Source organism: Syngnathus scovelli, chromosome 17 (genome assembly GCF_024217435.2).
Source record: "Syngnathus scovelli strain Florida chromosome 17, RoL_Ssco_1.2, whole genome shotgun sequence".
Classification (NCBI taxonomy): domain Eukaryota; kingdom Metazoa; phylum Chordata; class Actinopteri; order Syngnathiformes; family Syngnathidae; genus Syngnathus; species Syngnathus scovelli.
This window is the reverse complement of record NC_090863.1, coordinates 2598812-2625674: the sequence shown is the minus strand read 5'-3', so window position 1 is coordinate 2625674 and position 26863 is coordinate 2598812. Positions and strand designations below refer to the sequence as shown.

The window sequence follows — 26863 nt, the reverse complement described above, 5'->3', positions numbered from 1 at the left end:
AAGCATACGTTTGAGCACAAACGGTGCAGACAGAAAAACATTTCCTTGGCTCATTCAAATAAGTTCCGTTTTGTTTTGCACGTGAGCTTCCTGTACAAAACGATGAATGATTAGGATTTGAAATATTGCCCAATAACATCAAATGAGTCGTTGATGCTGTGCTGTCCAGGTTCACGGCAAAGCCTTTGGTGCAGTCCATCTTCGAAGGGGGCATGGCCACATGTTTCGCCTACGGGCAGACGGGAAGCGGGAAAACTCACGTGGGTTAGGGTCTTGCTGATTGACCAGTAAAAAGCGATGGCTTGACTTGTTTTCTGCTTGCCTTGCGCAGACCATGGGTGGTGATTTCACAGGGAAGCAGCAGAACTGCGCCAAGGGAATCTACGCCTTAGCTGGTGAGACTCATTTGCACATTTCTTTACACCGTCCGTCTGTCTGTCCGTCCGTCCGTCCCCATTGTTTTCGTTTTCCTCTCCAGCCCAGGATGTTTTTGCCTGCCTCAGTCAGAAGAGGTACGCCAGCCTCAACCTGTCTGCTTACGTCAGCTTCTTTGAGATCTACAATGGCAAAGTAAGACATTGAGTTTCTCACATAGTGCTACCGAAGCGTGGTGTAAGGAATGCACATCTCTGCAGGTGTACGACCTGCTGAATAAGAAGACCATGCTCCGGGTGATGCAGGATGAGCATCAACAGGTGCAAGTGGTGGGCCTGGAGGAGGTCTACGTAGCCTCTGCACACGATGTCATTAAGATGATACAGCTGGGCAGTGCTTGCAGGTAGCTAGGAGTTGAAACATTGCAAAGGTTCCAAATTGCTAAATCAGTCTTGGCGCTCTTCTGCCATTCTTGCTGTGACGTGAGTGGCTGAGAGCAGTGTGACTCTTTAACCTCCCGCCCCCTTTCCAGAACGTTTGGGCAGACGTCGGCCAACGCCTACTCCTCGCGCTCCCACGCCGTTCTGCAGATCATCCTTAGGCGCAACGACCGCACCACCAAGCTGCACGGCAAGTTCTCCCTGGTTGACTTGGCGGGCAACGAGCGGGGCACGGACGTCAACAGCAACGACCGCGCCACCTTGGTGGAGACTGCTGAAATCAACCGCAGCCTCCTGGCGCTGAAGGTGCCAAGTTTACTAGGAGTGTGTCAGGGTTAGGGCCACGTGGCACCCTTTTGACATGTTTTGTGTCATTCCACTCTTGTCGTAGGAGTGCATCCGCTCGCTGGGCATGAACAGCGAGCACATTCCTTTCAGGATGAGCACTTTAACCAAGGTCCTCCGAGATTCCTTCATCGGGGAGAATTCTAGAACCTGCATGGTACGTCAATGTTCTGGGTGTCACTTGTGGTGTTTTTTTTTTTAAATTTTATTTTCAATAATACACTCCCACAAATTGCACCTCTCCTGGTCAGATTGCCATGGTGTCACCTGGTATGGCTTCTTGCGAATACACAATGAATACACTACGTTATGCTGACAGGTACAGTTTCTAATTGGTGGCAAAAAATACAAATGTCGACTTGGATTTTGATTGGATCTATCCTATTTGAATTTAACAGAGTGAAAGAGCTGAATGCGAAGTCTGCAAGCAGCGCAGAGGCCAAAACACAAGAGCCGGAAATCTGCTCTTCAGATGAGGTCAGTACACTCGGCTTGTTGCTTTGAATGTGCCCATTCCCATCAAAGGCCTGTTGTGACTAAAGAAGTTCATTTGCGTTCAAGGAAACTTCTGTGGTCACAGTGTGTGAAGCCTTAAGTCATGTGGCTAACCTGGAAGAAAAGGTCTACACGGAGCTGCAGGTAGCTTTTTGTCACTGTACGCCATAGGTTGACGTGAATGAAATGAAAACTGCTGTCATCTTGAATGACTTTGATGGCTTCTTTGTTCAGAATGTTCATGAGAAAGCGAAAGACCTGCTGAACTCCATGGAGCAACCCTCGTATGACATTGAGGCAGCGCTCCCCACCCTAATGGACTTTTCTCAGTCCTCCAAGTTAACAGGTTTGTGCAAATTCCCATTCACTAATTCTCAAGTCTACAATGTGGGAATGAGTCATTTCAAGTAAAAGCTCGGTCTAACGCGTTCTTGTTGTTGTTGCTGCTGCTGCTGCTGCTTCTGCTTCTGCTGCTGCTGCTGCTTCAATCCTATCAACAGAACTATTGATGACGTTACATACCGCTTTGGTGGACGAGAGGGCTCGACTCAAGCATTGAGTTACAAAATGATATTTACAAACATTATTTGTCAATGAAATACCCGTTATTATTTTGGTTTACTGAGTTATTTGTGCATTCTGTGAGCGCTGTACTGTTTTAAATAAAATAAAGCATGAGGACTAATTCATTAAAAACATTGTTTGACTTGTTACCTTCTGCTGCACATTGTGTCCTTTGCATCATGCGCTGACTTTAAATCTGCACAGACTATTTGCACAGTGATGTTCTTTCTATAAAGGCAAGCATCAGCAAGGAGCAAGTTGTTTTTAAATATCCCTCGGAATGCAAAAAAAAACGGCTAAACATTGGTTTACCCATAACTGTTGGCAAGAAAGAGTTGAATAAACGATTCCGAATGAACCTTCGCTTTCTCCTCCCTCCAACACGCCTCTTCGTTAGGAGAACGCTAGGTGGTGCTAAAGTTCAGAAGCAACACAATAACGGTACTGAATCGTTAGCGAAGAAGATGAAATCCTCCTAATAGGCCAATGAGCTTATCCGATTGAGCTGTCACTCACTCGAATTCGGGCAGAGGGGCGACACAACAACCGGAAAGGAAAGGAAAAGAATGATGGCGATCAAGTGGCTTCGCTTCTCCTTCCTCGCCCTCGGGGTCTTGTCGCTGTGTCTCGCCGCGTCCAGGGACAGCAATGGCGTGAAGAAGATGAAAATGCAGTTCGCCGCGGGGCCCTTACTCAAGTTCCAGATTTGGTAAACGAGACCAAATGTGGCGAGTCATCGCGAGCAGCTAGCATAACGTAGGAAGCTAAGGCTAACCGTTCGTGAGCTCATGCGTCATTTAAACTGTGCATCTTCGAGTGACATTCACCAAACGAATAGTTTCCCGTTCGAGCTTCCTAATTCGAGGCTAGTATTTTTTTGTACTTATGTCAATTCTAGTTGATGCTCGTTGCAAGTGTTTGCATGGACCACCTCGGATTACGACGGCGTAGCGACGTCTAACGAATGCCTACGTACCTGAAGCTTTTTTTAATGGCTGGGAAAGAGTGATCGAAAAAACTGAAATCATTAGGTCACGTTAAACGTGTTCTAAATCCCCTATTTGTACTGCAGATATTTGTAAGCTGTATAAAGCACTTCAAATGATCTCCAGAGAAGTTAGCTCTGTGAGAGTCCCAGGTTAAAGTTGAAAAAAAAAAATGTCCGTTTGTAAAAGTGCATTGTGTTTGTGTCCTTGCAGCATCTCCTGAGGGTACAAGCGGGTGTTTGAGGAGTACACGCAGGTCTTGTACCAGCGGTACCCAGACATCCGCATCGAGGGGGAGAATTTCCTTCCTGTACCTGCTTATCGGTAAGATTATCTGACAAGTCACGGGCGGTTTGTAAAACAGTCTGTATAACCCGTGTTATTGCCAGATGAGCACATTTTCATGAAAGGTGCCTCATTTTACAAGCAGGCTTTTTGCTGCGGAATTGATCATTTATCCAGTTCCAAATTAGTACTTTTTTTTTTCACCGACTGCTTACTAGAGAGGGGAAAAAAAGCAAACTGTTTAATCTTAACAAATGATCTAATTGTCTGTCCATGTGGCTTCAGTGTGTTATCAAGAGCGATCAGAGTCACATGCATCAATATAGCACAAAGGGAATTGAACGCGTGGCTGACTTTAAAAGCAAGTTTTGAAGTATTGTGTTTGTTGTCCTCCCCCCAGGCACATTGCTTCCTTCCTATCTATCTTCAAACTGCTGGTGATCGGCCTGATCATTATTGGCAAGGATCCCTTTGCTCTCTTGGGCGTGCAAACTCCGGGGGTCTGGGAGTGGGGCCAGGGGAATAAGGTACACCGATGTGGTCCAGGCTGTTTTTTTTTGTGACTTTATTTAGTTGGTGAACATCCTCAAGGGTGTGGGCTGAAGAACGAACGCCTTGCATGCTGAGTGCACTTGAAGCCCCCTGGGGTTTCAATCGCCAAGAGCAAACATTTTATGGCCATTTTGTGTCAGATGCTCAGAAAGAACGATGACTGTTGTGAGTTGGTCATCTTCGCTTTAGCTCAATCCTGTTGCATTTCAACATTTCTTTCAGATATACGCGTGCATGATGGTGTTCTTTCTCAGCAACATGATAGAAAATCAGTTGATGTCCACGGGAGCTTTTGAAATAACATTAAATGGTAAGTACCTTTCAACTCTTCATGTCAAAGTAAAAAGAAAATGGCAGCCTGATGGGCCTAGTTCCATCCTTGCATGTTTGTGTGTGTAGATGTGCCAGTCTGGTCCAAATTGGAGTCGGGCCACCTGCCCTCCATGCAGCAGCTGGTGCAGATCCTGGACAACGAAATGAAGATGAACGTTCACATGAACACAAAGCCGCTCCACCACTCCTAACAGTGTGTGGCCGCAGCCAAAAGCCCCTCCACGTAAGGACGCAAAACATTTTGCACCTGTGTGCCTTTCTGGTCTTTCTAACCCGTTGTCCTCCCCTCCAGGTTTGAGGTGGGCCGCTCGCAGGGTTGTGACGTGATGTTTATGAAGGTCTGCACTGAAGGCAGGACCACTGCAAGCGCAGACTGGATGCCCCCCCCCCCCACACATCATCGTCACCCCTTTAGAGATGAGCCGCCCCGGACGCCAGAGTGGGCTCGATGGCGACAGCGCCAACCAGTCGGTCATTTTCTTGTACCATTCACTCAACATCTTAGTCAATCGACCAGATTCCCATCAAGTAGATTTTAATAAAACACTGAGCCAAAATGAACGGGTGCTCGGAAAGTCACTGTGCCACATTTCTTTCATAGAGCAAAGCCTGCGTTAGGTGTTGAAATGTTCAAGTTGGTTGGATTCTAAAATGACTTGTCAACACAAGTAACTCATCCACGTGTTAGCTGTTCCTGCTCGAGGTTTCCGAACGAGCCGTCTGCTCCTCATGGAGCCCTGAGTTCATTTCGAGTTGATGTACTACATATTCAGAGGTAGAACTAACATTTAACGATAGACTCTATGTGAACTTCCTGCATTCTGTTTTGAAAGCTGTCTTAATGAGGATACTTGTGTACCTTGTGTAGTCCTAAAAATCCAAGTGCACTGTGACTTCTTGAGCACCCTGTCGAGTGACTAAAAAAAACTATTGTTATCCAAGTACTAGCTTCAGCCCTGTAGAAAAGCAACTTGTCATGCTGTTGTTAAACTAATGTTGGGGAGATTATTTTGATTTGGGAGTCATTTTTATAACTTGCAAAGAGTGAATAAAAACCGATGATAACTATGACGCAGCTTCTTCCGTTAGAGACAGTCTTGGAGGCAGCCCCTGATGAAGGCACGCTCGTGCTGGCTCATCAGGACGTTGGTGCTGACCTCCAGCAGCTTTTTGCCGAAGACGCGGATGCTCTGGGTCGGCGTGATCTTCTGGTGCAGAGGTCTCAGAAGGCTCCAGTTGAGATGCTGGATGCACAGGTGGATCTTCACCCGAGCGGCCAGCACAAACAGCTCGTCCTTCAGCAGCAAAGGTCCGCTCGTCGGCATCTCTCTTGTGCATTTACACTGCAAGGAGAAGGAAGAGGCGTTGCCGTTTTATTTTGGAAGCACTTCCTTTGAGCTTTTGATATGGAACTTCTGATTTTACCTGAGCGCTGCAGCTGCCCACACTACACCGAGCCTGTTGCCCGTTGGCCAGGAAGGAGACAAAAATGTGATCCTTCCCCAGGACTCGCACCCCAATGTGCTTGTTTAGGGACAAGAAGAGAGGAGGCAGATGAGGCGGCGGCAGCGTCTTCCAGCTCCAGCGACGGACCCTGGCACCCGTCTCGTCCAAACACTGACCACCGGAACTGTTGAGATTCAACCTAAAGCAAACCGACAATCACTTTGAATGCCCGCCCACCCGCCCGCGCACTTCCTTCCTCCATCCCCAATGTCAATCTTCCTTTTTTACCATATATTTCCATTGCTGTGGTAACACGTGGCCGTGCCGTTACACTGGAAGATGGCTCGGATGGCTCTGGGCGGCTTGGGGTTGTTGTCATACACGATGCAAACCCTTTCCTTCTTTTTGGTGACGACAAAGATGAGAGCCAAGATATCTCCCGGATAACTGATGGAGAAAGAAAGACAAGGATGACGGGCGGCACAGATTTGCTTGCATCTCTAGACAGTTTTGCAGAGTGCATACTAGAGCTGAGCAGAGCCGTCCGGGAACAAGTTAAGAAAGGTCCTGCCGTCCGTGTAACATTTCTGTTGAAATTCTCCTTCCTGTAAACGCAGAAATGGTTAACGTGAGCACCTTTGAGCCTGCGCGTGCGTGCGTGCGTGCGTTTTCTCCCCTTTTGATGACATATGCCAAACAGAGGTGGCTTGTGGTCACAAGCGAACTTGGTCTCCTCCTTTTTGACTTGCACAACATTCTCAGCAACGTCCGTGAGCATCCAGCCGCCCTCTTCTGGGGTACCGGTGAGCCTGAAGCTGAGGATTTTGGCTTCTGCGGCTACAAGGCAACGGGTTTAGACCATACTTCTCTGAGCAAAACGGACCAGCGATGAAATGTTTTTCTGCACTCACGGGGTTCTGCCTGCTGCGAGGCGTTGTCACGCCTCAACCCTGCCAGTTCCCTGACATAGCAACACATTGCTTCCGTTACTCCATTGTTTGTTTGTTTGTTTGGATAAAAGTCCTTACATGAGTCCACGTGAAAGGTCACTAATATTTTGGGCGTTCTTTTTGTCTTTGTTTCCGAGCAGCGCATCTGCCAGGTCGCTGGGCTTTTCTTCCCGCCAGGCCAAGTCATCCGCCGAGGGCCTTTTCCTCACCAAGGCCATGCATAGCCTCCTGCGCTGGGCACAGCAAAAGGCCGACACCGCCTGAGGGAGGGGGGAAACGGTCATACAGTCCGGCCATGAGCTTTGCGCGACGAAGCAAACCGTGAGAACATTTTGCAACTCGTGTCCAGTCTATCTCACCTGCATCTCGTCTTCCCATCTCACATCCAGTACAGGCCTGGCGGTCCTATGGCAGTATTCACATTTTATCGGGCACTCAAACGGAGGCTAGGACCACACACACACACACACACACACACACACACACACACACACACACACACACACACACACACACACACACACACACACACACACACACAGTGCTCAGATTGTGTGTCAGGGTGGAGGTAAGATTAGCCTGTGTTGTTAGTGGAAATTACAGATAGAATGCATTTTTTGTTCAAATGGATTTGAATACCTCTAGATGTGCGGCTGCGTTGGCAAGTTGGGGGTTGTCAGACTCACGGTGGTACCTCAGGACTCCTGCTCTGATGCAGTTGGTGGGCGGGTCACTGAAAGCCTGATGGAAGAAAGCGAAACCAAATGACATGAGCAGGGCCAGCCTGCCTGCTCGCATTCTACTTACAAAATTGTTCAGGTCACGGAGGATCTCGCAGATGTCGTGCTCTAACTTTGCAACTGCATTTTCTAAGGACAAAAACATGGTCGTTGAATAAGGGGTGTGTAGACCCCCACCCCCCTTCTTAGATCCAATTGACTTGACTCACTGGAAATGCTGGACCTCATCGTTTTCTGTTTTTTCTTCTTCCGCTCCACACTTCCGTCGCTTGTCGTGCAAAGCTCCTATGCTGCAAATGCATTTTGCACAGTGGTTAAAGCTCTTTAGATTCTGGCTTGGAATCCCTTTGCATGTTTTTCTCATGCTTATGTGGGATTTTAATTGTCAATATGTGTGAATGCGAGTGTCCTGACCCAAATGCCAAAGAAAATGGATGGATGGACATATTTAATTAGTAGTAATGTCATAATGAAATCTTCTCAATGAAGTTTGAGAGAGTGCATTTGACAGGAAGGTTCCCATCATCACGTGGAAGCAATTCAAAAGTCATGGTAAGCAAACATCAAATTAAATATAACATTCAAAATGAAGACGCAATGTTGTTGTAAACTCACCCACGCTTCAGGCATGCATGTAATAATGCCCTCTATTGTTGTCCGTAACCGTGGGGATGAATGACTCGTGGCTATTATGTGTCACCGTAGCAACCTCAATCTGATATGATACTATGTAGTCCAATGGAGAGGGTTGTTGATGAGTAGCTATTCTTAGTTAATCATTTGTCTTTATTTGGTTTTAGGTTAACCAGCAATGTCCTATTTAGCCATCCATCCACATACCCACTTTTTTTGTCCTTATAAGAGTCGGGGGTGAGCTGGAGACTATCCCAGTACAACAAGTTAGACTCTTCAGTGAATCTTGCTTGCAGGTTTTGGGGATGTGCAAACAACGTCCACACTGAAAGGCTGGAGCCCAAGATTTAAACCCAGAATGAATATGCTTTTCAAGTGATGTGATGCTCACCAAAATTGCCATGTAGTGGCTGCTCAGGAACGTTTAAGCAGCAGATGAACTTTGTTCTGTTGTCATGGAGAGTGAGAGAGAGAAAGAGGCCTTGGAGTCAATGAAACCTGGAGAAAAAGAAAAAAAATCAATGACATCGCCTTTTACTGAACAAGAAGAGCAAATGGATTCGCTCCGTCGTAAGACAAACCCTTGATTTGTACTTTCATTTATGAACTTGCAAACGTCACGAGTAAGAGCAATGTTATACACTGTCTCTCCAGAAGATAGCGCTAATAAACTAAGTAATGCTGGCTCAACAAGCTGCACGGACAACATTGTCTGAAAAATGCCACTTCGGGACATTTTTTTTCCACCTTGCGCGGACTTCAAAGGGATATTACAATATAGCACACGTAGGTGATTTTCAGTAGGTGGAATAAAGTCGAAAGAGTGATGAACAACAAGTATTTTTCGAGTTGGAGACTGTGGTGTAGAGCTGCACGTCGGAGCGGAGTGAAAGCGATTCAAACGCGTGCATGATGTCAAAATGGTCAACAAACAGACGTCGGACGCCTTTTTCAACGAGCTTTTCAACTGTTTTGATGCCATGTTGATATCTTCTTCATAATCCACTTTTCCAAGCCACACCCCTTTAAATGCCGTGTCGTGCCAGCTGCAGACAATGTTCAAATCATCAATTCTTCCCGTCCAGCCTGCCTCCTGATTGGCTGCTGCAGCGCTCGTTACGCTACCACAACTTGCGCACAAGTCAAAAAGTAGCGGGAAAATGGCGCAGTCCGGTCTTTTCACGAGCATATAGCGACGAGATGCAGACCAAAAGCGCGAGTGCTTCATTTAGCCTGATTAGTGGCGCGCTGCTTCTTTATGCAATCCTTTTGGCGCACACGGTCGACTGCTACCGCCTGAAGAAGGCGGACAGAAGAAAAAATGTTCCAGAGGGCTTTAGGCGAGGTAAGATTGTGTTTGGGAAAGTTCCTCCAGTGCTGCATGAAGAAGTCAAGAAGACAAACAGCTCAGTGGAGGATGAAGCCGCTTATCAGGCGGATTCTGCAGGTAGCAAAGTGACTCCATTTGTTCAATGGCTCCCTCCCGTTTTGCAGCTCAATATGTTCTGAATGTTGCTTAGGAGGCTGGCCAGTGAACCCTCAGCCACTGCTACAAGCCCCATCCCAGGAGGCCTCGTGGAGACGCATGACCTCCCTGCATTGTGGAGATAACCACATGAAGCTCAGTGTGAAGAGACCGGGGCTGCCCTTCATGACAGTGCAGCAAGGTTAGGAGAAGGAATCTGCAAATGGCTCATTCTCTCTGGAGTTTGATTGGCTGCCTTTGTTTTCTCTTTGTTCTTCAGCGCCCAATGCTCCTCCATTGCCTCTGCCCCATGTGCCCATAAACTGTGGCTACAATATGCATCGCAATTCCTTTGGATTCTTCGTGTATGTTCCCTATGGTGGTTGTTACATGCATCAACAGGTAAGTGTTTTCAACTAGCCGGCGCTTTGAGAGCAATCATCTTATTTGAGTTACATTTGTGTGTTGGAATTTGAAATCACTTGAACAATCATTTGTAATTTCATTTTCTTTTATGGCAAGGGGTTGTGAGAATAGATGCTTACTAAGTCATGTAACTTTCAGAAAGCGTTTCTTTTCAAAGTTGAGACAAAACATTTTGATAATGAAATCATCATTTGAGAAGTTTCAATCCGTTTGTTCCGATTCAAATTGCATTTGCATTTAATATTGTCTTGAATCTTGCGCAGGTGACATCATGTGTAATCTTGTACTTTTCGTTTCGTCAAGGCTGGAAGTTATGTACTTCGAATGTATTGGCAGGGAATTCCGGTCATCCTCATGTGCACCAAGCAGACTCCAAGTGATGCCCCAAAGGTTACCAGCCCCCCACCCCCATCTGATCCACTGGTCACCAAGGCACCTGAGGTTCACCATATCCCCATGTGGCCCCCATTCCCCAAAGGTCCAGTCTCGCCACTGGGCATTTGGTCACCAGTTGAGCCCCGGAGCCATCCCCAATCTCCCATCATGAGTCCCAGGTCCCCAAGTGGCCCGCTGAGCCCTGGGGCCCATTCGGTGCCTCATATGCCCAAGTGGCCCTTTGTCCACAAGTGGTCTCCTATGCCCCAGAGTCCTGGCTCCCACCCTGGGCTTCATAAGCCTCTAATGCCTCAGGATCCCTTGTTGAATTATGGACTGCAAGCACCCCACAGCCCATTTGTGCCCCAGTACCCAGTCATGCCACGCATGCCCTATGTGCACAATCTGCCTCGGCCGTACCAGGGTCCCTCACCCGTGGCCCAGTACCCCTTCTTCAACCCCTCCCTATGGTCCTTCCCGGGAAATCAGCCGCGAGTTGTCGACCCGGAGCAAAACGGTCCAGCGAAGCAAGCGGTTGCCGCAACCTTTCCCCATCTTGCTCCTACTTCTGTTCCTCTGGTGCAGCCAACAACGCCAGCGCTGGCCACAGCGCCAGCGCCGGCCACAGCACCAGCGCCGGCCACTGACGCTGCTCCGTTAGCATACAATCCTTTGTATCAATTCCCCCCTGAGCTAATGCACTACATCTCCTATGAGGACTTTCTTGCTGCAATGTACGGCAATCCTTGAATAGCGCAAATAAATTGTTCAAAACAAGCTCTGTCTTCTCATTCTTTTGGATGTCTGCCTGCTTTCAGAGAAAGGAATACATTTGTATGCAAAGCACTCGATTGCCATGATGCGTCACGTTTGAAGAGTAAAATGACAATGTATGCAATGTTTGTTCGCTCACAACTCTAAACTGTGTAAATCAGTCAACATTTCATTCTGGTTTCATACCTCAATCATTTTTGAGATCATGAGAAAGCCAGGAAGTGGTCATTCTGATTTGTTGTCATTCCATGGAAGTTATTATTGTGATTTCTTTCTGAACATGTTCATATGAGGTTAGTGCTGAGAGATCTAGGAACTTGATGAATGAATGTATTGATTTGGAATTGACTTGCAGCTTGCACTTGTCAGCTACCGCTAGAAGAGACAGTGATTGTGTTGAGTGTTTGTCTTTCTCAAATCATTCACCACTAACAAGGACAAGCGTTTCCAACAAAGCATAAGGACATAACACAAGGATTTTGACAAACAACCAGCTTCTGCTGCAAATACGAGCAAATAAATACACCAATAGGCACGGTGGAGTTGTTGTCACTGCTCAGCATAGTTTAGTATATTGTCAGTTCACAACATTAGCAAAGTTCCGGAACAGTGTTTTGATATCATACAACCTTGAGCAAATGCCATATGGCTCTCGCTTCAATTTTTTTTTAATTTGGTCCAAATGCTGAGCTAATGGTAGATTGTTAGCTCTTGGCTTAAAAAGACATTTTGTCAACTGACAATTTATCAAAGTGCATATTTCATATGCTGAGTTTTTTGCCACCTCCGGGTCTGCTGTGTTGCTCATCTAGACTATAAAGTAGGATACACAACAAAATCACAAACACACACACACACACTTGCCAATTTTAAAAAGCAGTGCTGAAAATGTACATCCATGTTAAAAAAAAAAAGAAGGCGACGACCAATGGGATCACGAGGACCTAACAAGCTCACCTGAATGAGCACAGGTGTGGCCAGGCCGCCGCCCAACTATTTTCCTTTAAAAGATGCTCTTCACTTCTGTTGTCTGATACATAGTTGAGTGTTTCCATCCAATTGGTGGGTGTCGACGAGTATGGCGGCAGACACTCCAATACCGTATGCCTCCTGTCGTACTCTAGTTGTTGCGTTTCTTCTGTGTTCCTCTCTCGCGAGTTTCAACTGTTTTCCGCAGAGGACCCTTGGTAAAATTCTCCCGTGGCAATTAGCCAGCGAGAAACTTGGAATAAGGAAGGGCAAGATTCTCTTCAGTGGGAAAGAACTCAACTCCTTGTCACAATCTGATGGTTCAGGTGAGACTGAGCTTCCACTTTTGCTTTAAAATAGAGGGCGATCTGAGCCTTCAGTATTTCTCAAATAATATAAAAAAAAATACTTTGTCTTTTTCCCGTGAAGAAATACACGAGCAGGATTCACACTTTGACCAGCTTACCCAAGTGGAAGCAGCATGGCGGCGCACACATCCCTCCCTGCAATGTGGTCCTACAAAGATGATCTTAAAAGTCACCGGACGTGGAGCTGCAAATTTGGACCTTGACCTAGGTAGCTCAACTGATCACAGAAACATACAACCAACTTCTTTCTTGTCATTTTACAGGATATTTTAAAGAGCCTGTAGAGTAAAAAGGCTTTCTTAAGAAGTTTGAATGATTGCTTATTATGATGCACTGAAGCGAGCATAAGTGACAAATGGCCCTGTCTAGTTCTCATTGGCTTTTTTTTTTTTCTCTTTTCTTTCATTGTCTAATTTGTCTTGTTTCAGGCTCTGGACGTTCTCTTCCTTTAAATCAGCTGCCGGAATCTTGCGGCCATTTGCTTAATCAGAATTCCCTCAGCCTAGTCTTTGTTGTTTGGTATGGTGGCTGCAATGTGATACAAGCGGTATGTGTTGACTATTCAAAATGATTATTAAGATTATTTTGGTAGAAAGCCACCCACTAAATTTGCAAATAATTCGGTAAGGATATCATGTATAATCTTTTTTTTTTATTTTTTTATCTGCTTTCAGAATGGCTATCGTATGCTGCCACTGATCTTCTTGGAGACTTCAGTTACACTGGCCTGCCCCATGTTTCCCGCTTTGACCCCCCAGCATCCCATCCCACAATTTGGCCCAAATGCAGAGCGGTCCAAACGTGGTGCGGCCGAGCCCTCTGCCAATGACCCATACAAGCAATACCAGCACTACCACAACTACTTAAAGTACCTGTACTTTTTGCATACCCTGCACAATCCCCAAATATATGCTGGCTACAATCCCATGTACCCAACCCCCCATTTAGTTTCTCACTTGTATCCTCATCTTCCCATGTACTATTATCCGCTTTATACGCTGCAGCAACAACAACAAAACCCTGCGGCCCCTTATTGCCACCCACCTGGAGCGCTTTGTCCTTTCCCTCATTATATACTATATCCCCGTCATCAGTCTCAAGCACGCATGACTAGCAAGGGTCCAGAGGAAGTAACGGCAATCCCTACTATTCCCTCCCTCGGAAGTAAAACCACGACCGCAAAACCTTCTGAACTCCTCACGACTCCAGCCACCGCTACCACCACGACTAAAAGGCCGTGTCGACGCAGAACCCAATCGCCGAATATAAACTTCACGCCGTATGTAAGCAACCCCTTTGCACAAGAAATCTCGTACAAAGACGGTGAAGAGTTTGCAGCCGCTCCTAAAAGTGCATTTCCTGCTGACTCTCAATCCCGACCGTTCCTGGGCCACCAGTATTGGCAAGAGGAGCCCTGGTTTTCCCAAGAACATAATGAAGGCATTCCCTTAGACTGGGATGATATTTAACACTAGCAGATGGTAAGCGGGACTGGATTTTTATTTCTGGATTCTTGTGTGCAGTTTTGTCCAATCTTCTCTCTCTCTTTCAGGAATTTGCATCCCTGATGTCGTGGCAGACAGGCAGGCAGGCAGGCATTCAATGAAAAATATTTTAACTAAAAGCTGGTCTAAAGTGTCACGTTATTCCAACTATTGACTTCAACTAAATGTGTTGTGTAGATCTACATTGTGACAGGCTTTTTTTTTTTCTCTTTTCTCAGAGGAACTCTGATTTGCTCAACATTCCCATTCCAATAGAAAAGAAGCACTGGCTACTGCAAATTCAGTGTTCTGCTGGTCTACTGTGCAGTCTGTCATTGTATCTTCAGCATGAAAAAAAAGATTTCTGAGATTCCGAATAAATACAGTGTAAAATGAGGAGTTCTTTTTTTATTTCCCCCTTCTGCGTCTCAATGCGCATGCACACTCCATCCACCCCATTCTGTCCGTTTGGATATATTTCTGCATGGTGCCATCTCCTCTGGGCACGATGCACATCTCCCCACATCAGTGGAGCCCGGCCAGCGACCTCCCGGTTCAGTGCAGGAATGCTCTCTTGTCTCGCTCCTCTTGGCCAGGCAGTGAAGCTCTAATGCAAATTGCAACCTCAAATGGTTCTATTCTAAGAGCCATTCAAGCGTGGCAGAGGAAGGAAGCTCTTCTTTCATTCACTCTGCTGCAACCACATTAATAAGCAGGTGATGAAGGTGAGTTATTTTTGAGATTTGCGGTCCGGACGGATTTGACGGGAATTAGCAACAGAACAATTGCTATTGATTCTCATCCATTTTCTTTCCTCTATAATTCATGACGGGGACATGACGAGGGACGTTGCCATTGTTCAGGACATCTGATTTTCAACACATTCTGTCCATGGAGGAGGACTACGATGTGGACGTGGCTGAAGTGTTCATGGGAAGCGTCGGAGCAGGCCAGTGGTGGATGGACTTTGGGAAGGGGGACAGCGAGGAGGCCCAAAGCAGTTTCGTGGTGAACAGTCGCAGCTGGGCTGAGGAGCTTCGGGAGTGTTACGACGGTGGACAAAGCAGACTGTCCAGCATCTCGGTCAGTTTTTTTTCTCGTCACGATTGCATGTATAAAGTCTCGGATCCGAGCACTGATTTATCCCTCTTATTAGCAAAACATGCGTGAGGTCAACAAACCTGCAAGCAGGCAATGGGTGGGACACACACACACACACACGCACACACACACACACACACACACTCACACAAAAACAGCAACAATGAGAGCTACATTTAGGAGAGGTTCAAAGAAATGAAAATGTCATTTCAAAAAATAGATGTTGCTTGTCGATAGCCTGTTGTGATCATCCGCAGGGAAGTGCATTAACAGGATGACCAAACGTGCATGCATGGAAAAGCCTCTGCTGTGTTTTAGTCTCCGAGCAAATGGTGGCTTGGCCTTTGCTCCTTGGAGATATTTATAGCTGTCTGATGCAACGAAGCGTGATAGATGACTCAAAACAAAAGCATGTTTACCCAGCATGCCTATGACGCAGTACTGTGAGCTGTGTGTTAGGGTAAGTGCGCGTGCCCGACCGACTCTCTTCTGGTCACATGGCAAAGGGTTCATCCATCCATCCATCCATCCATCCATCCATCCATCCATCCATCCATCCATCCATCCATCCATCCATCCATCCATCCATCCATCCATCCATCCATCCATCCATCCATCCATCCATCCATCCATCCATCCATCCATCCATCCATCCATCCATCCATCCATCCATCCATCCATCCATCCATCCATCCATCCATCCATCCATCCATCCATCCATCCATCCATCCATCCATCCATCCATCCATCCATCCATCCATCCATCCATCCATCCATCCATCCATCCATCCATCCATCCATCCATCCATCCATCCATCTTGTGCAATGCTCATTTTGGTGAGAGGCGGAGTGCACCCTGGACTGGCACAGATAGATCACACTCACATGCACAACAATGGCTAATTGTGATTTAGAGTCTTCAGTTAAGACGTCAATCTATTTATTGCTATGTATCTATTTTTATATATGTATTTTTTATTGTTTATTTTTTTATTCATCCATCCATCCATTTTCTGAACCGCTTAGTCCCCACGGGGGTCGCGGGCGTGCTGGAGCCTATCCCAGCCGTCATCGGGCAGTAGGCGGGGGACACCCTGAACTGGTTGCCAGCCAATCGCAGGGCACACAGAGACAGACAACCAATCACACTCACACCTAGGGACAATTTGGAGTCTTCAATCGGCCTACCAAGCATGTTTTTGGAATGTGGGAGGAAACCGGAGTGCCCGGAGAAAACCCACGCGGGCCCGGGGAGAACATGCAAACTCCACACAGGGAGGGCCGGAGGTGGAATCGAACCCGCACCCTCCTGACTGTGAGGCGGACGTGCTACCCAGTACGCCACCGAGCCGCCTTTTTTATTCATTTTTTATTTATTTGTTTTTATTTATTTTATGTTTTCTTTTATTTTTGTATTCATTTTTTATTTGTTTGTTTTTCATTTCTTTCTATTTAATTCTGTTGACTTATTTATCATTTTTGGATTAGGGAGGAAGCCAAACCAAATCCATTCAAGCTCCACATATCGCTAGCTGGGATTTGAACCCGGAACCTCAAAACTGTGAAACGGATGTACTGACCTCCCACTGTCCGTCCATTGTACATTTGGAGGCAAAAGCAATCTTTCCAAATGTACTGCCTAGTACAGTCAGCCCAGTCATCATGGAATGCGCTGATATTTACTCCAAGTGTCCATGGGAGCAATTTATTAATGAGTTATGGAGCGACCCAGGTCGCACGTCTCATTCATCAGACTGCTCAGCCGTGACTCGCTCTTCCATGGCATAGCTTTGAGGGCATTCCGAGGACTCGGAAACGATAACAAAGATGAGGAAGATAGAGGCACAAATGGCCAGCTCGCCCTTCCGTCCTTCCTCTGGTGCGTTTGTCTTCCTGCGCTTCCCCCTCCCACATCTCTTGCTCCCCCCTTCCATCCTTCCTCTCGCGCTTCCCCCTCCCACATCTCTTGCTCCCCCCTTCCATCCTTCCTCCCGCGCTTCCCCCTCCCACATCTCTTGCTCCCCCCTTCCATCCTTCCTCTCGCGCTTCCCCCTCCCACATCTCATGCTCCCCCCCCCCTTCCTTCCTTCCTCTTGCGCTTCCCCCTCCCACATCTCTTGCTCCCCTCCTTCCATCCTTCCTCTCACGCTTCCCCCTCCCACATCTCCTGCAGTTTATTAGAGGGTCTCCTGGGTCCGACTCCACTGCAGTGTAGAAGGGCAGGGCGGACTTACGTGTTCAGTACGATGCGATGAAGGATGGTGCATCAGGAGAAACGCGTTTACCAGGTGTGTGTATGTGTGTGTGTCCCCTTGTGTGTATACGTAATGTCGAAGCGGTGAGAAACATTGGCAGATGTTACGTGGTTGGCAGCCATCGCTGGTGAGATGCTGTGAATGATTCAGCGACACAGAGGCTTGGGCCGGTGTGCTCTTTTTATCATCTGCGTATTTCTCCTATCGTTTTTGTTTGATGAGATGTTTGTATCTGTGCAAAAACTCGAGGTATGCCATCTGTGTTAAAGTCAAATGTGCTGCAGTACCATAGAGATGTATCATCATTTATCACACGTGCCGTTTCATATGTGGGGTAGCTTGGGGAAATGCAAAAAAGGCAGTGCCAGACCAGGAGGGGGGAAAAAAAACAAAACACGGGAGTCCTGCTGGAGCATTGAACGATGATGCTAAAATGCAGTAAAAAAGACACACGTGATAAATAGTTGAGGTGAAATGAAAGAACCATCCCTCAATGTGGCTGAAAAATATCACTAAGTTGTTCTACCATCCGAAATAATATCACAGCATGTGTGGTTAGTTGTAGAAGGTTCCAGTCATCCAAGTCTGAATGTGCCTCATCATTCCCACAGCAAGCAGGGTTGCTGTATGCCTGTGGATCCCGTCATGCACGGCGGCCAGGGCAGACGTGTCACCTCACCTATCTATCCAATCCGAGTCCAGCTATCATTGCAATCTGGTCAAAAAGAAATCTGTGAATTCAAGGAAGCAAGCCCTCATCCCACGCCACACGCTATGGGGCCAAAGGCGATTCCGTTACCATGACAACCGTGCTTTGTACACATTGTGTATGTGACCGTTGCTTGAAAGTGGCTCGGTTTCTTCACCCAGCCCAATTGGTTCAATCCAAAACACAACGGATACTACATTTAGAATATTGGTCTATCCGGAATGTCCTTGTTGATCATCTCATATACAGCATCATAATTGTGGGTTTTTTGTCACGGTCGGGTGTGGAGCATGGAGCAGGACGACCAAGTGCAGCTTGGACCAGGGTTTATTGGCGGAACTCAAAATACAGACTCGGTAAACTGACATGACTTAACAAAACAACATGACTTCCCAACCAAAACATACTTGAAACCGACAGGAACCAAAAGGACATGAAGACGACACGACAGCAACCAAAACCAGCAGCAACCAATACCAATGATCCGACAGGGGAGGGGGTGAGGGGCAGACAGGACTTTTATACACGACAGGTAACGAGAGGCAGGTGGGAACAATCACACTGATCATGGGCACACAGGAGGGGAGGGGCGAGCACACAGACAGAAACCAAGACAACAGACACATAGTGGAGCAGTTGGGGACGAGACGTGACATTTTTTTCTCCCTTTGTTTTTCTGGCAGGCCCAGCGAAATGAGAGAGAGTCTATCAGGCAGAAACTGGCCCTGGGCAGTTTCTATGACGACGAGCCAGTCATCTTCACCAGCTGCAGCAAGAGCGACCTGTCTTCTCGGTGGGTCTCTCAATGCGGCGGGCGTGTGAACTATTTTTGTATTCTGACTGACGGCTGACGTTGTTTGAACTCGCCATCTATTTTGGACGTCGGCTGACGTTCGCGCCCTCCCTCCCTCCCTCCCTCCCTCTAACATCATGGATATTTCATTACATTTGTCGCTCTTTCTGTTTTTTCTACTCGGCAGCAGAATAAATCCACTGATGAATATGTGCATGCACTGCCTGCTGGTTAGCTATTGATAGTTTCGGAATAAATATTTGCACTTACCTTTGATTATTTCCACAGTATGAGTGGAGTTGGATGTAAACATTAGGCAAATAAATGACTACCTTGGCCTAGTTGGCATATTTCCATGTACATTGTATGCTCGTGGGAGCATCACAAAGTTTTTTTGGTGGTGTTCTATCTTCTGTCAGGTTCCACAGCGGTGTCAACCTGCAGGTGTGTTTTGTCAACGACAGCAGCAGCAGCGACAAAGACAGCGATGCCGAGGACAGCAGGACAGAAACCAGTCTGGACACACCCTTGTCACCTGTGGTATGCATAGGCTGCCTTTGACCGGATAGTTCTTCTTTTTATGACTACGAACCTAATGCTATTTCTCCCAAAAATGAATTGGACTTTTTTCACTCCTGAAAACGTGCAGCATTTTCATTCCCACAATACACATGAAGTCAAATGACCTCTAAGTGGTCAATAGACCCGAAATGTCATCCTAATAAAAACAACCACCGTCTCGTATGTTCATCATCAAATGAATCCAAATCCTCCTGCTCCAGAGCAAGCAGAGCTCGTCGTTATCGGATCGAGACACGGCGGAGGAGGATTCGGACCCGCTGGACGACTGCGGCGGCTTCTGGCGGGTGCAGCGGAGGCTCCAGGAGGAGGCACGGGTGGCCCTGGCTCTGGCCAGACCTATGGCCCGGATGCAGGTGGAGGTGGAGAGGCAGATCCAGCAGCAGCACAGACGCTCGCCTGTGGCAGATCTGGTTAGTCAGCATGAATCACAATTGGCTCTGGAGAGGTTCTGTTTTGACGTCAACTTGAAATGAGTTTGCTTTTGTGGATACACACAGCTTCCGCATCTGCCTCACATCAGCGAATGTTTGATGAAGAGGAATCTGAGGCGAGGCGACATGAGGGATATGAGTCTTGGCCAGCTTCAAGTGATCACAAACGACTTGCACTCACAAATCCAGAGTAAGTAGGTCTGACTTACAAATGTTGTGAGCACAGAACATTGTTGACATTGTCGTGGATGGAACGTCCGCTTGACAGTTACGTTCATTGCAGGTCTCAACGAGGAGCTGGTGCAGCTGCTGCTACTGAGGGATGAGCAGCATGTTGAGCAGGATGCCATGCTGGTGGACATCGAGGACCTCACCAGGTGAACACACTCTGGTCTTCTCATTTGATGTCACGTATAAAAAGCTTGTGGGTCGACGGGTGATTCTAAGCAGCCCACATTTGGTGTACTTGCTTGTCTTTGTCTCGATGCAGACACGCTCACAGCCATCAGCGACATCAGGCTGAGAAAGCAAACGCTAAATGAATTCCCACGTGTCCACCTGCACGCCATTCATTGGATTGTCACTTGTGTTGCCACGGAAACTCCATTTGTGCTGTCTGTGGAGAAAAGAAGAGGCCCTATAGTGTTCATAACGTATCGCACCACTGAAGCCAGATGGTTTTGGCTTTCTCCTCTGCTCAATTGCTCATGGCACATTTCGAAGGGTTCCGTCACCTTTGCCAACGTATGTCCATTTTGAGATGGCTAGAGAAAGCACTTGCACACTTTCTTCTTGATTTGTCCGTCGTAGTTGAAACTAGAAGTCACTGTTGCAATAGAAATATGGTCAGTCTGTCTCCAGTGCTCATTTGAAAGTATGGCTTGAATGCTGCAGCACCACTGAGACAAACAACTGGATGTACAGCAATCACTGCTATAGTGCACACTTTCATTGTACTTTTTGACCTTCATTTTTGCACATTTGCATTGCATACAACACACCGATGATATGAAAGGTATTTTTTAGGAGTAGCAAAAGCATCATGAACTGCCTCAATTGAGTTTTTTTTCTTAGGGTAAATTTATTAAGAAAAAAAAACAACTAAATCCCAGACTATACATACATATATATCTCTATTTTATGTGATAGAAAGGGTTATGGATGGAAAAGTTGTCTATGAAAGAAAAACAACTTGTTGCTTATTATCAGTGTGTCCTTCGAGCATAAAGTCAACTTTGTTTTTCTATTGTATGCTACGCGTATACATGTCTCGTATGTTGACTGTAAAGATATGGGATAATAAACATTTGAAGTGTGTGGAGCGGCTGATTGTTATCACGCAACTGGATTTAGTAGCACCACCTAGTGATTCTTTGCTTAATTGCACGTAAGGCGACGTCAAAAAAAATTTTTTGGGGGGGGTCATTTCAAATGAAAACAGTCTGCTTATCCTGGATAATGTGTGAAAAAGTATTTTCATTTATTTACCAACCGATATTATTATATCACGTTTGAATGCGTCGCATTCTATTGATAAGGTAAGTGATCCGAACCGGAAATGACCTCATGTGATCGCACACCTGACGCCAATTGTGGTTAATTCAAACGGGTTAGGCTCAATAAGTGTCAAACGAGGAGAAGGCGCTCAATATAGCTGAACTCCATCATCACCTAGTTGCACGGCCGCCGGTGTTGAGCGGTGGTGAGGCTTAGCTCCACTTTTCCAAAGTTGAAGGTCGAAATGAAGCTCGCGCCTTGTTGCATCGTTTTCGTGCTCTTGGCCCTTTTGGCCCTTTTGGCCCTGAGCGAAAGCCGCCGCTACCACTTGGTAGCATACGACCAAGGGCCGAGCGTTTCCGTCCAACCTCAGCAGCTGCAAGATCGTCCCAAAAGGCTACTTGTCAAATGTCATTCGGACTCGATGGAGCTTGTGCTTCAGCGCGACTTGTTCCACACGGGCCTTTTGGTGGAGCCCGAACATCTGCGCCTCGGTTTTGAGCCGGCGCGTGGAAGCGGCTCATGCCGCGCGCGAGCGACGGCTGACGGCGGCGCGACATTGACCATATGGGCCGACCTGATGGATTGTGGAACTCTGCTCTCGGTAAGCACGTTTAAAAAAAAAAACTTTTTCAATTCCATTCAAAACCTTAACGTTTTTCTAACTACTTCACTTTGCCGCTCCATTTGCTTGTGTACGCTTTCTACTGTGCTGTATTTAAGTAAAAAAAGAACCCGCGGTTACGAAGACTTGAACTGCTTTTCCGTCTCTCTAGTCAACACGAGACAAGATTATCTATTCGAACGTGTTGGGCTACACACCTGAGCCATCATCTGACGGCTTGCGTCGACTGGACGCGGTGACCATTCCGGTCGAATGCCATTTTGACAAGTAATTTCTGACTTCAAATATGCATTTAGGATGGTCCAAATTGCACATACTGTATGACAGGTCCGTTTTAAAAGGCATGATCATATTGCCTATCAATAAATCCCTGCTAATTTGTTCTAATTTTTAGCAAACAAATTGCTAGACTTGAAATCGCTGCGTCAAATGGAGCTTCTTTTTTCAGGAGGTATTCTGTGGGTGGCATTTCCCTGCACCCGGCCTGGATTCCTTCGGTCTGGGTGGTCGCGGCCGAAAGTCGCATTGACTTCAGACTGCGCCTCGTGACTGGTGGGGGGCGCGATTCCATTTTTTTGCCATTCTATTCATGCCACTGAAGTCATTATGGGACGTTTCAGACGACTGGATGTTTGAGAGGCGCTCGCATACGTATTTTTTGGGTGAACCCATGCACATGGAGGTATCCGCCGCTGTCCGGAAACATAAGCCCTTGCGCGTCTACGTGGAGCATTGCGCCGCCACGGCTGACCCGGATCCGTATTCCGCCATAAGATACGACTTTCTCGAGCGTAACGGGTGAGTGCTGAATATTGGTCTAGCATCTCGCGGCTCAAAATGCGACCAGATGATCCCCCTCGGTTACAGATGTCTCACGGACGCCTTCCACACAAACGCCAGCTCTCGCTTCCTGCCCAGGCTTGTGGAGCACACGCTTCAGTTTCAGCTGGAAGCGTTCCGGTTCCATCACCAGCCCAACAGTCAGGTTAGCATCACCACTGACAAAATACCTCAAGGGAGGTTGCATGCTGACTTGTGTGCCCTGCCCTGCCCTGCCCTGCCCTGCCCTGCCCTGCCGTCTAGGTTTACATCACTTGCTGGTTGAAGGCTGTTCCAGACTCGGTAGCTGTCACCTCTCAAAACAGGGCCTGCTCTTTTATTGACAACGGGTAATGGCACAGAGTAGCACTTGTTCCGGGCATTGTGCTTTTGAAACAATCCTGGGTTTTCTCCATGCACAGATGGTGGTCAGCAGATGGTGAGCACACAAAATGTGAAACCTGCAGTCCACTATTGGCCACAAGGGAAACGACCAGAGCTACAGACATATGGCTGAATGCAAATTGGGGAGAAAATGTTGCTCCGGACAAAGCCCAGCAAGCAACTAGTAGTAATCTGCATGCCCACCCTGAAATGTCTCAGCAGCCCACTTCTGGTGTGAAGATGGAGAGAGACTACAAATTAAGTGAGAACAAAAATGACGGAGTAGCAACAGCTTTAGTCGAGTCTGTTTAAACTCGACGTAACGTGCTTTTCTTTTTATGCAGAATGTCAGATTAGAGGGATACATTGCATAGTGTTTGTCATGTACTTTGGTGTGACTTTGTTCTTTTTTATGCTCTTTACAGTGAGAGTCGTCCAACTTGGTCCTCTTACTGTTGAATAGACATCTGTCACAATACCTTTGAGCAACTCCTCCAGTCTGGTCAATCCAAGATGACCTTCACACACTGGAAACGGAATTTCTTTCTCCAGTTCTCTTTCTTTGCCGTCTCGTGTTTGTGACCAAGCTCTCAAATACAATTTTTACGCTACCTCAGAATGTTGTTGTTTTTCAAGCCACTTTACTGCTTGCTTTTGCTTAGGGTTGGGTTTCGAAGCGCTCTGCGAAAGCAAATGGATTTCTTTTTGTCAAAGTACGCAAACGTACTGCGAATCCTTTCAGTATCTGATCAATCTGATCTACGTATCGGCCGTCCTCCGTAGATGAGGGATGCTATTAAGGAGCACTTCCTTCCATTACCACCCACAATCTTGTAGTCCCAATATTGATTGTTTCTTGTGAGAAGTGCCTGACGTAGCGTTTCACTTTGGAATTAGGAACTGTGGGTATTCTTGTATATTTTACTGCTTGGAATGAGCAAAACTGAAATGGTGATTCTACTGCAATATGCTGCTTGAAATGGTCGAGTTTGTGCTTCCAATCTGAGACAGCCATTGCGTTACAAATTTTAGAAGTCCCTTTTTTAATTTTTTTTTTTTTAAAAGCTGGGTCTTTGTACCTGACAGCCCAACATATTTTATCAGTGGATACTCTCACATCCCTCCATCAGCTCTTAGCAGGCAGTCTTACTAATCCCAGCCCCCCGAAACAGAACTGCTGCTCACCACTAGGGACCACTTCAGCACACGACTACTTTTGTAGACGAGCTTTTAATCCATTAAAATTTTATCCACGAAGGCTTTAACGGGTGCCGCAAATACCTTTTTATGAGAGTCTACACCTCTGGTCAGCATCTTGTACATTAAGTTCCTGGGGGTGTTGGAAGCGCTGGCTGTGGTTCTGAAGCTTCTTGTGTCCCTTCTGTGATCAATCATTAGTAGTACATTTCCCTTTCCCGGGCGCCTGTTTACTTTCCAAGCAAATGAATATGCACGTAAGGCTTTTGCTAGCAATTCACTAGAAGGTCTAATGAGCTCACTAAGTGCATAATAAATGTGAGGCGCCTTCGTGTTGCAGAGTACATGCGAGATGAGTGAGATTTTGATGCTGCTTCAGTGACGCCGCCGCATCTTCAATGCTTCTCCTTGAATCACTCGCAGACATGTTTTTCCAAACGTTGGCCGTCCTCACAGTGTGTTCCGTTCTCGGAAGGCGGTCCAGCCAGAGATGCGGACCCTCTTCTTGCCAGGACGAGCAGGAATGCTGCCCTAGAAACGCCAGCGCTTGTTGCGAGCCCTCGGAGGACGGCACCTACTACCACGTTGCTACGGTTACTCGCAAGCTCTCTGGCGTTCTCATCATGCTTCTTCTCTTTGCCTTGGGATACTCGATCCAGCGTGTGTTGTGTTCACGATCCCGACAGCTGAGCCCGGACGACGGCGGAAGACCGGCCATCGCCGCTTCCCGGGAGCTGCTGATGGAGAGCTCCACGCCGGACAGCCTCACGGATGGCGCACCCACGGCTTATCTGCCCACGTATGACCAGTGCAAGCATCTACCCACTTATGAGGAGACCGTACGGTATGGACAAGCTCATTCCTCTGTGGGACAAACCAGGAGCAATTTTTAGAAAGACTTCAGACTGGATGTACTCGTGAGGAATATGGTCAACAAGAAAACACGAGGTACCATTGATGCTGCAAGATGACTTTAATGGCTTTCTGCTCATCTTTATGAATAATTCACCAATACCTGATGGCACATCCAGAATAAACTAGTCATAGCTTTGGTTTTGGTGCTCTATAAATTGTAGGTGAAACCTTCGAGGCATGTCATGTCGTAACTTGTCGTTTTATTGATTGCACAAGCACGGTTCATAATTCACCCTGCAGGCTTTGGTGACGAATTCCACAACTGAAATATTGAATATAAGTTTCCAATATCCGTGTTTATTCATTGATTAGTATTTTTTTTCTAAACATTACCAGAGTTCAAACTAAGTAGGGTGCCATGTCCATTATAGAGCTACAAATATTTACAGTCAATAAATAGATTTTTTTTTCAACACAACTCTATGAAGGAAGAAAGACAAAACTTCAGTCCGTGAGCATAATTGCATTGATACAAATAAGATTTCAACTCTGCAGTCCGTTTTTAGTGTAGTAGGCCTATTTGAATGACAAGACTTGTGCATTTTCATGATGAAAATGATTGCCCAGTCATTGTGGAAACCACACGTGTGTCCGTTCCCATCCCAATTCACACTCAACGCCTAACGGATTTAAATTTGATGTAATTCATGGTGTCCCGAATGTTCTCCTTGACGTTGGGCGCCGATTCCGTCGGGGGTTTGATCATGTGGCCGATCCTTTTGAGAGCCTCTTCCAGGCCGAAGCCCGTGGACGCGGAGCACGGCTGAGCGAACCAGTCCCTGTCGCCGCAGGTCTTCCGCAGGTGAAAGCTGTCTATGATTTCCGTCACGGTCATAGAGCCGTCTACGTCCTGCTTATTGGCGAGAACGGCCAGCGGACGCCCGCGGAGCTGCTCGCTGGTCAGCGTGTTCTCCAGCTCCCGCTTGGCCTCGGCCGCCCTGTCCCGGTCGGCGGCGTCCACCACGAAGACGACTGCCACCGTGTCCTGGTGGAAAGTCGGCCAGTGGCGGCGCATTTCCGTCTGGCCGCCCACGTCCCACACGGTCAGAGCAAAGTTCTTCTTTTTCTTCTTCACGTCAAACATTTCCACGTTGAAGCCAATGGTGGGGACGGTGCCGACTAACCTGTTGTGTTTCATCTTGTACAGGAGGGTGGACTTGCCCGCGTTGTCCAGACCCAGCAGGAGGACCCGGGCCTCGGGTTGCGTGGAGCCCCGCTGCCCCATTCAGCTCACAGCCAGCACTCTGACCAAGACAGGCAGACGTCTGTCTGACTGTCTCTTCCTGGGCAGGCAGGGTGTTTCCTTCTTACCTGCTCCTTTCAAGGTGTGTTTTGGCATAATTTCCTGTGGAAGGTGCGGCTAACTTAATGACATTAATAGATCAACTATTAAGGGACAAAGGAGACTGTCAGTTTGGAAACATGGACTTTGCCAGACTCTTGCATTTGTCATTTTGCTGCCTCTTTCCATTCATTTTTCTGGATGTTTCAAAATGACTACTTTAAATTTCAAATGTAGCTTCAAAGGGACCTGTGTCTTGTGATCCTAC

General features: G+C 47.0%; 7 protein-coding genes and 1 long non-coding RNA gene across 16 annotated transcripts in view; 6 read left to right on the top strand and 2 right to left on the bottom strand.

Annotated features, from left to right (window-relative positions):
• Positions 1–2351, top strand: part of kif2c (kinesin family member 2C) — a 6605-nt gene extending 4254 nt beyond the window's left edge. For both annotated transcript variants that reach the window (XM_049746931.1, XM_049746930.1), the window contains 11 exons: positions 170–260; positions 332–395; positions 479–570; positions 636–778; positions 908–1121; positions 1207–1317; positions 1412–1479; positions 1559–1637; positions 1722–1799; positions 1890–2001; positions 2156–2351. In XM_049746931.1, coding sequence (XP_049602888.1) covers positions 170–260; positions 332–395; positions 479–570; positions 636–778; positions 908–1121; positions 1207–1317; positions 1412–1479; positions 1559–1637; positions 1722–1799; positions 1890–2001; positions 2156–2214 — 1111 coding nt within the window. In that variant the 3' untranslated portion in view covers positions 2215–2351. The remainder of the gene's footprint in view (positions 1–169; positions 261–331; positions 396–478; positions 571–635; positions 779–907; positions 1122–1206; positions 1318–1411; positions 1480–1558; positions 1638–1721; positions 1800–1889; positions 2002–2155) is intronic.
• A 368-nt stretch (positions 2352–2719) lies between these two features.
• Positions 2720–5443, top strand: selenot1a (selenoprotein T, 1a). The gene is made up of 6 exons (XM_049746954.2): positions 2720–2928; positions 3419–3529; positions 3891–4017; positions 4265–4352; positions 4442–4598; positions 4668–5443. Exons 1-5 carry the CDS (start codon positions 2786–2788, stop codon positions 4564–4566), a joined length of 594 nt encoding a protein of 197 aa, XP_049602911.1. The 5' UTR covers positions 2720–2785; the 3' UTR covers positions 4567–4598; positions 4668–5443.
• LOC125984758 (uncharacterized) lies at positions 4894–17003 on the bottom strand. 3 transcript variants are annotated; one of them, XM_068648685.1, is made up of 13 exons: positions 16687–17003; positions 8536–8642; positions 7721–7801; positions 7579–7640; positions 7411–7512; positions 7131–7217; positions 6850–7031; positions 6733–6782; positions 6500–6658; positions 6347–6428; positions 6110–6268; positions 5801–6020; positions 4894–5718 (listed from the first exon to the last, which is right to left on the bottom strand). In XM_068648685.1, the coding sequence occupies exons 3-13, from the start codon at positions 7737–7739 to the stop codon at positions 5461–5463; spliced, it is 1380 nt and encodes a 459-aa protein (XP_068504786.1). In that variant the 5' UTR covers positions 7740–7801; positions 8536–8642; positions 16687–17003; the 3' UTR covers positions 4894–5460. The 3 variants fall into 3 exon arrangements, with proteins under 3 accessions (XP_068504786.1, XP_049602892.1, XP_049602891.1); XM_049746935.2 differs by lacking the exon at positions 16687–17003 and adding an exon at positions 8726–9065; XM_049746934.2 differs by lacking the exons at positions 8536–8642; positions 16687–17003 and adding an exon at positions 8127–8454.
• Positions 9190–11187, top strand: wu:fi34b01 (uncharacterized). The gene is made up of 4 exons (XM_049746933.2): positions 9190–9591; positions 9665–9811; positions 9890–10011; positions 10339–11187. The coding sequence occupies exons 1-4, from the start codon at positions 9345–9347 to the stop codon at positions 11158–11160; spliced, it is 1338 nt and encodes a 445-aa protein (XP_049602890.2). The 5' UTR covers positions 9190–9344; the 3' UTR covers positions 11161–11187.
• On the top strand, positions 12172–14401 carry LOC125984761 (uncharacterized). Of its 3 annotated transcripts, none has more exons than XR_011085652.1 (6): positions 12172–12285; positions 12362–12479; positions 12583–12729; positions 12950–13068; positions 13196–14002; positions 14074–14401. It is a non-coding gene; the product is annotated as an uncharacterized lncRNA (long non-coding RNA). The 3 variants fall into 3 exon arrangements; XR_011085653.1 differs by having other exon boundaries at positions 12185–12479; positions 13196–13804; positions 13919–14002; XR_007487066.2 differs by having other exon boundaries at positions 12186–12479; positions 14074–14112; positions 14245–14401.
• Positions 14541–21193, top strand: LOC125984765 (schwannomin-interacting protein 1). 4 transcript variants are annotated; one of them, XM_049746950.2, is made up of 8 exons: positions 14541–14730; positions 14869–15088; positions 18754–18863; positions 19283–19403; positions 19646–19855; positions 19943–20066; positions 20160–20253; positions 20367–21193. In XM_049746950.2, exons 2-8 carry the CDS (start codon positions 14897–14899, stop codon positions 20416–20418), a joined length of 903 nt encoding a protein of 300 aa, XP_049602907.1. In that variant the 5' UTR covers positions 14541–14730; positions 14869–14896; the 3' UTR covers positions 20419–21193. The 4 variants fall into 4 exon arrangements, with proteins under 4 accessions (XP_049602907.1, XP_049602906.1, XP_068504787.1 ...); XM_068648686.1 differs by lacking the exons at positions 14541–14730; positions 14869–15088 and adding exons at positions 17218–17394; positions 18491–18602; XM_049746949.2 differs by having other exon boundaries at positions 14541–15088.
• Positions 21194–21509: 316 nt separating this feature from the next.
• LOC125984762 (zona pellucida sperm-binding protein 3-like) lies at positions 21510–23820 on the top strand. The gene is made up of 8 exons (XM_049746942.2): positions 21510–21977; positions 22150–22265; positions 22447–22550; positions 22619–22796; positions 22866–22983; positions 23082–23167; positions 23240–23463; positions 23627–23820. The coding sequence occupies exons 1-8, from the start codon at positions 21618–21620 to the stop codon at positions 23662–23664; spliced, it is 1224 nt and encodes a 407-aa protein (XP_049602899.1). The 5' UTR covers positions 21510–21617; the 3' UTR covers positions 23665–23820.
• Positions 23821–25352: 1532 nt separating this feature from the next.
• arl14 (ADP-ribosylation factor-like 14) lies at positions 25353–26630 on the bottom strand. The gene has a single exon (XM_049746953.2). The coding sequence runs from the start codon at positions 26536–26538 to the stop codon at positions 25927–25929; it is 612 nt and encodes a 203-aa protein (XP_049602910.1). The 5' UTR covers positions 26539–26630; the 3' UTR covers positions 25353–25926.
• Positions 26631–26863: the final 233 nt, after the last annotated feature.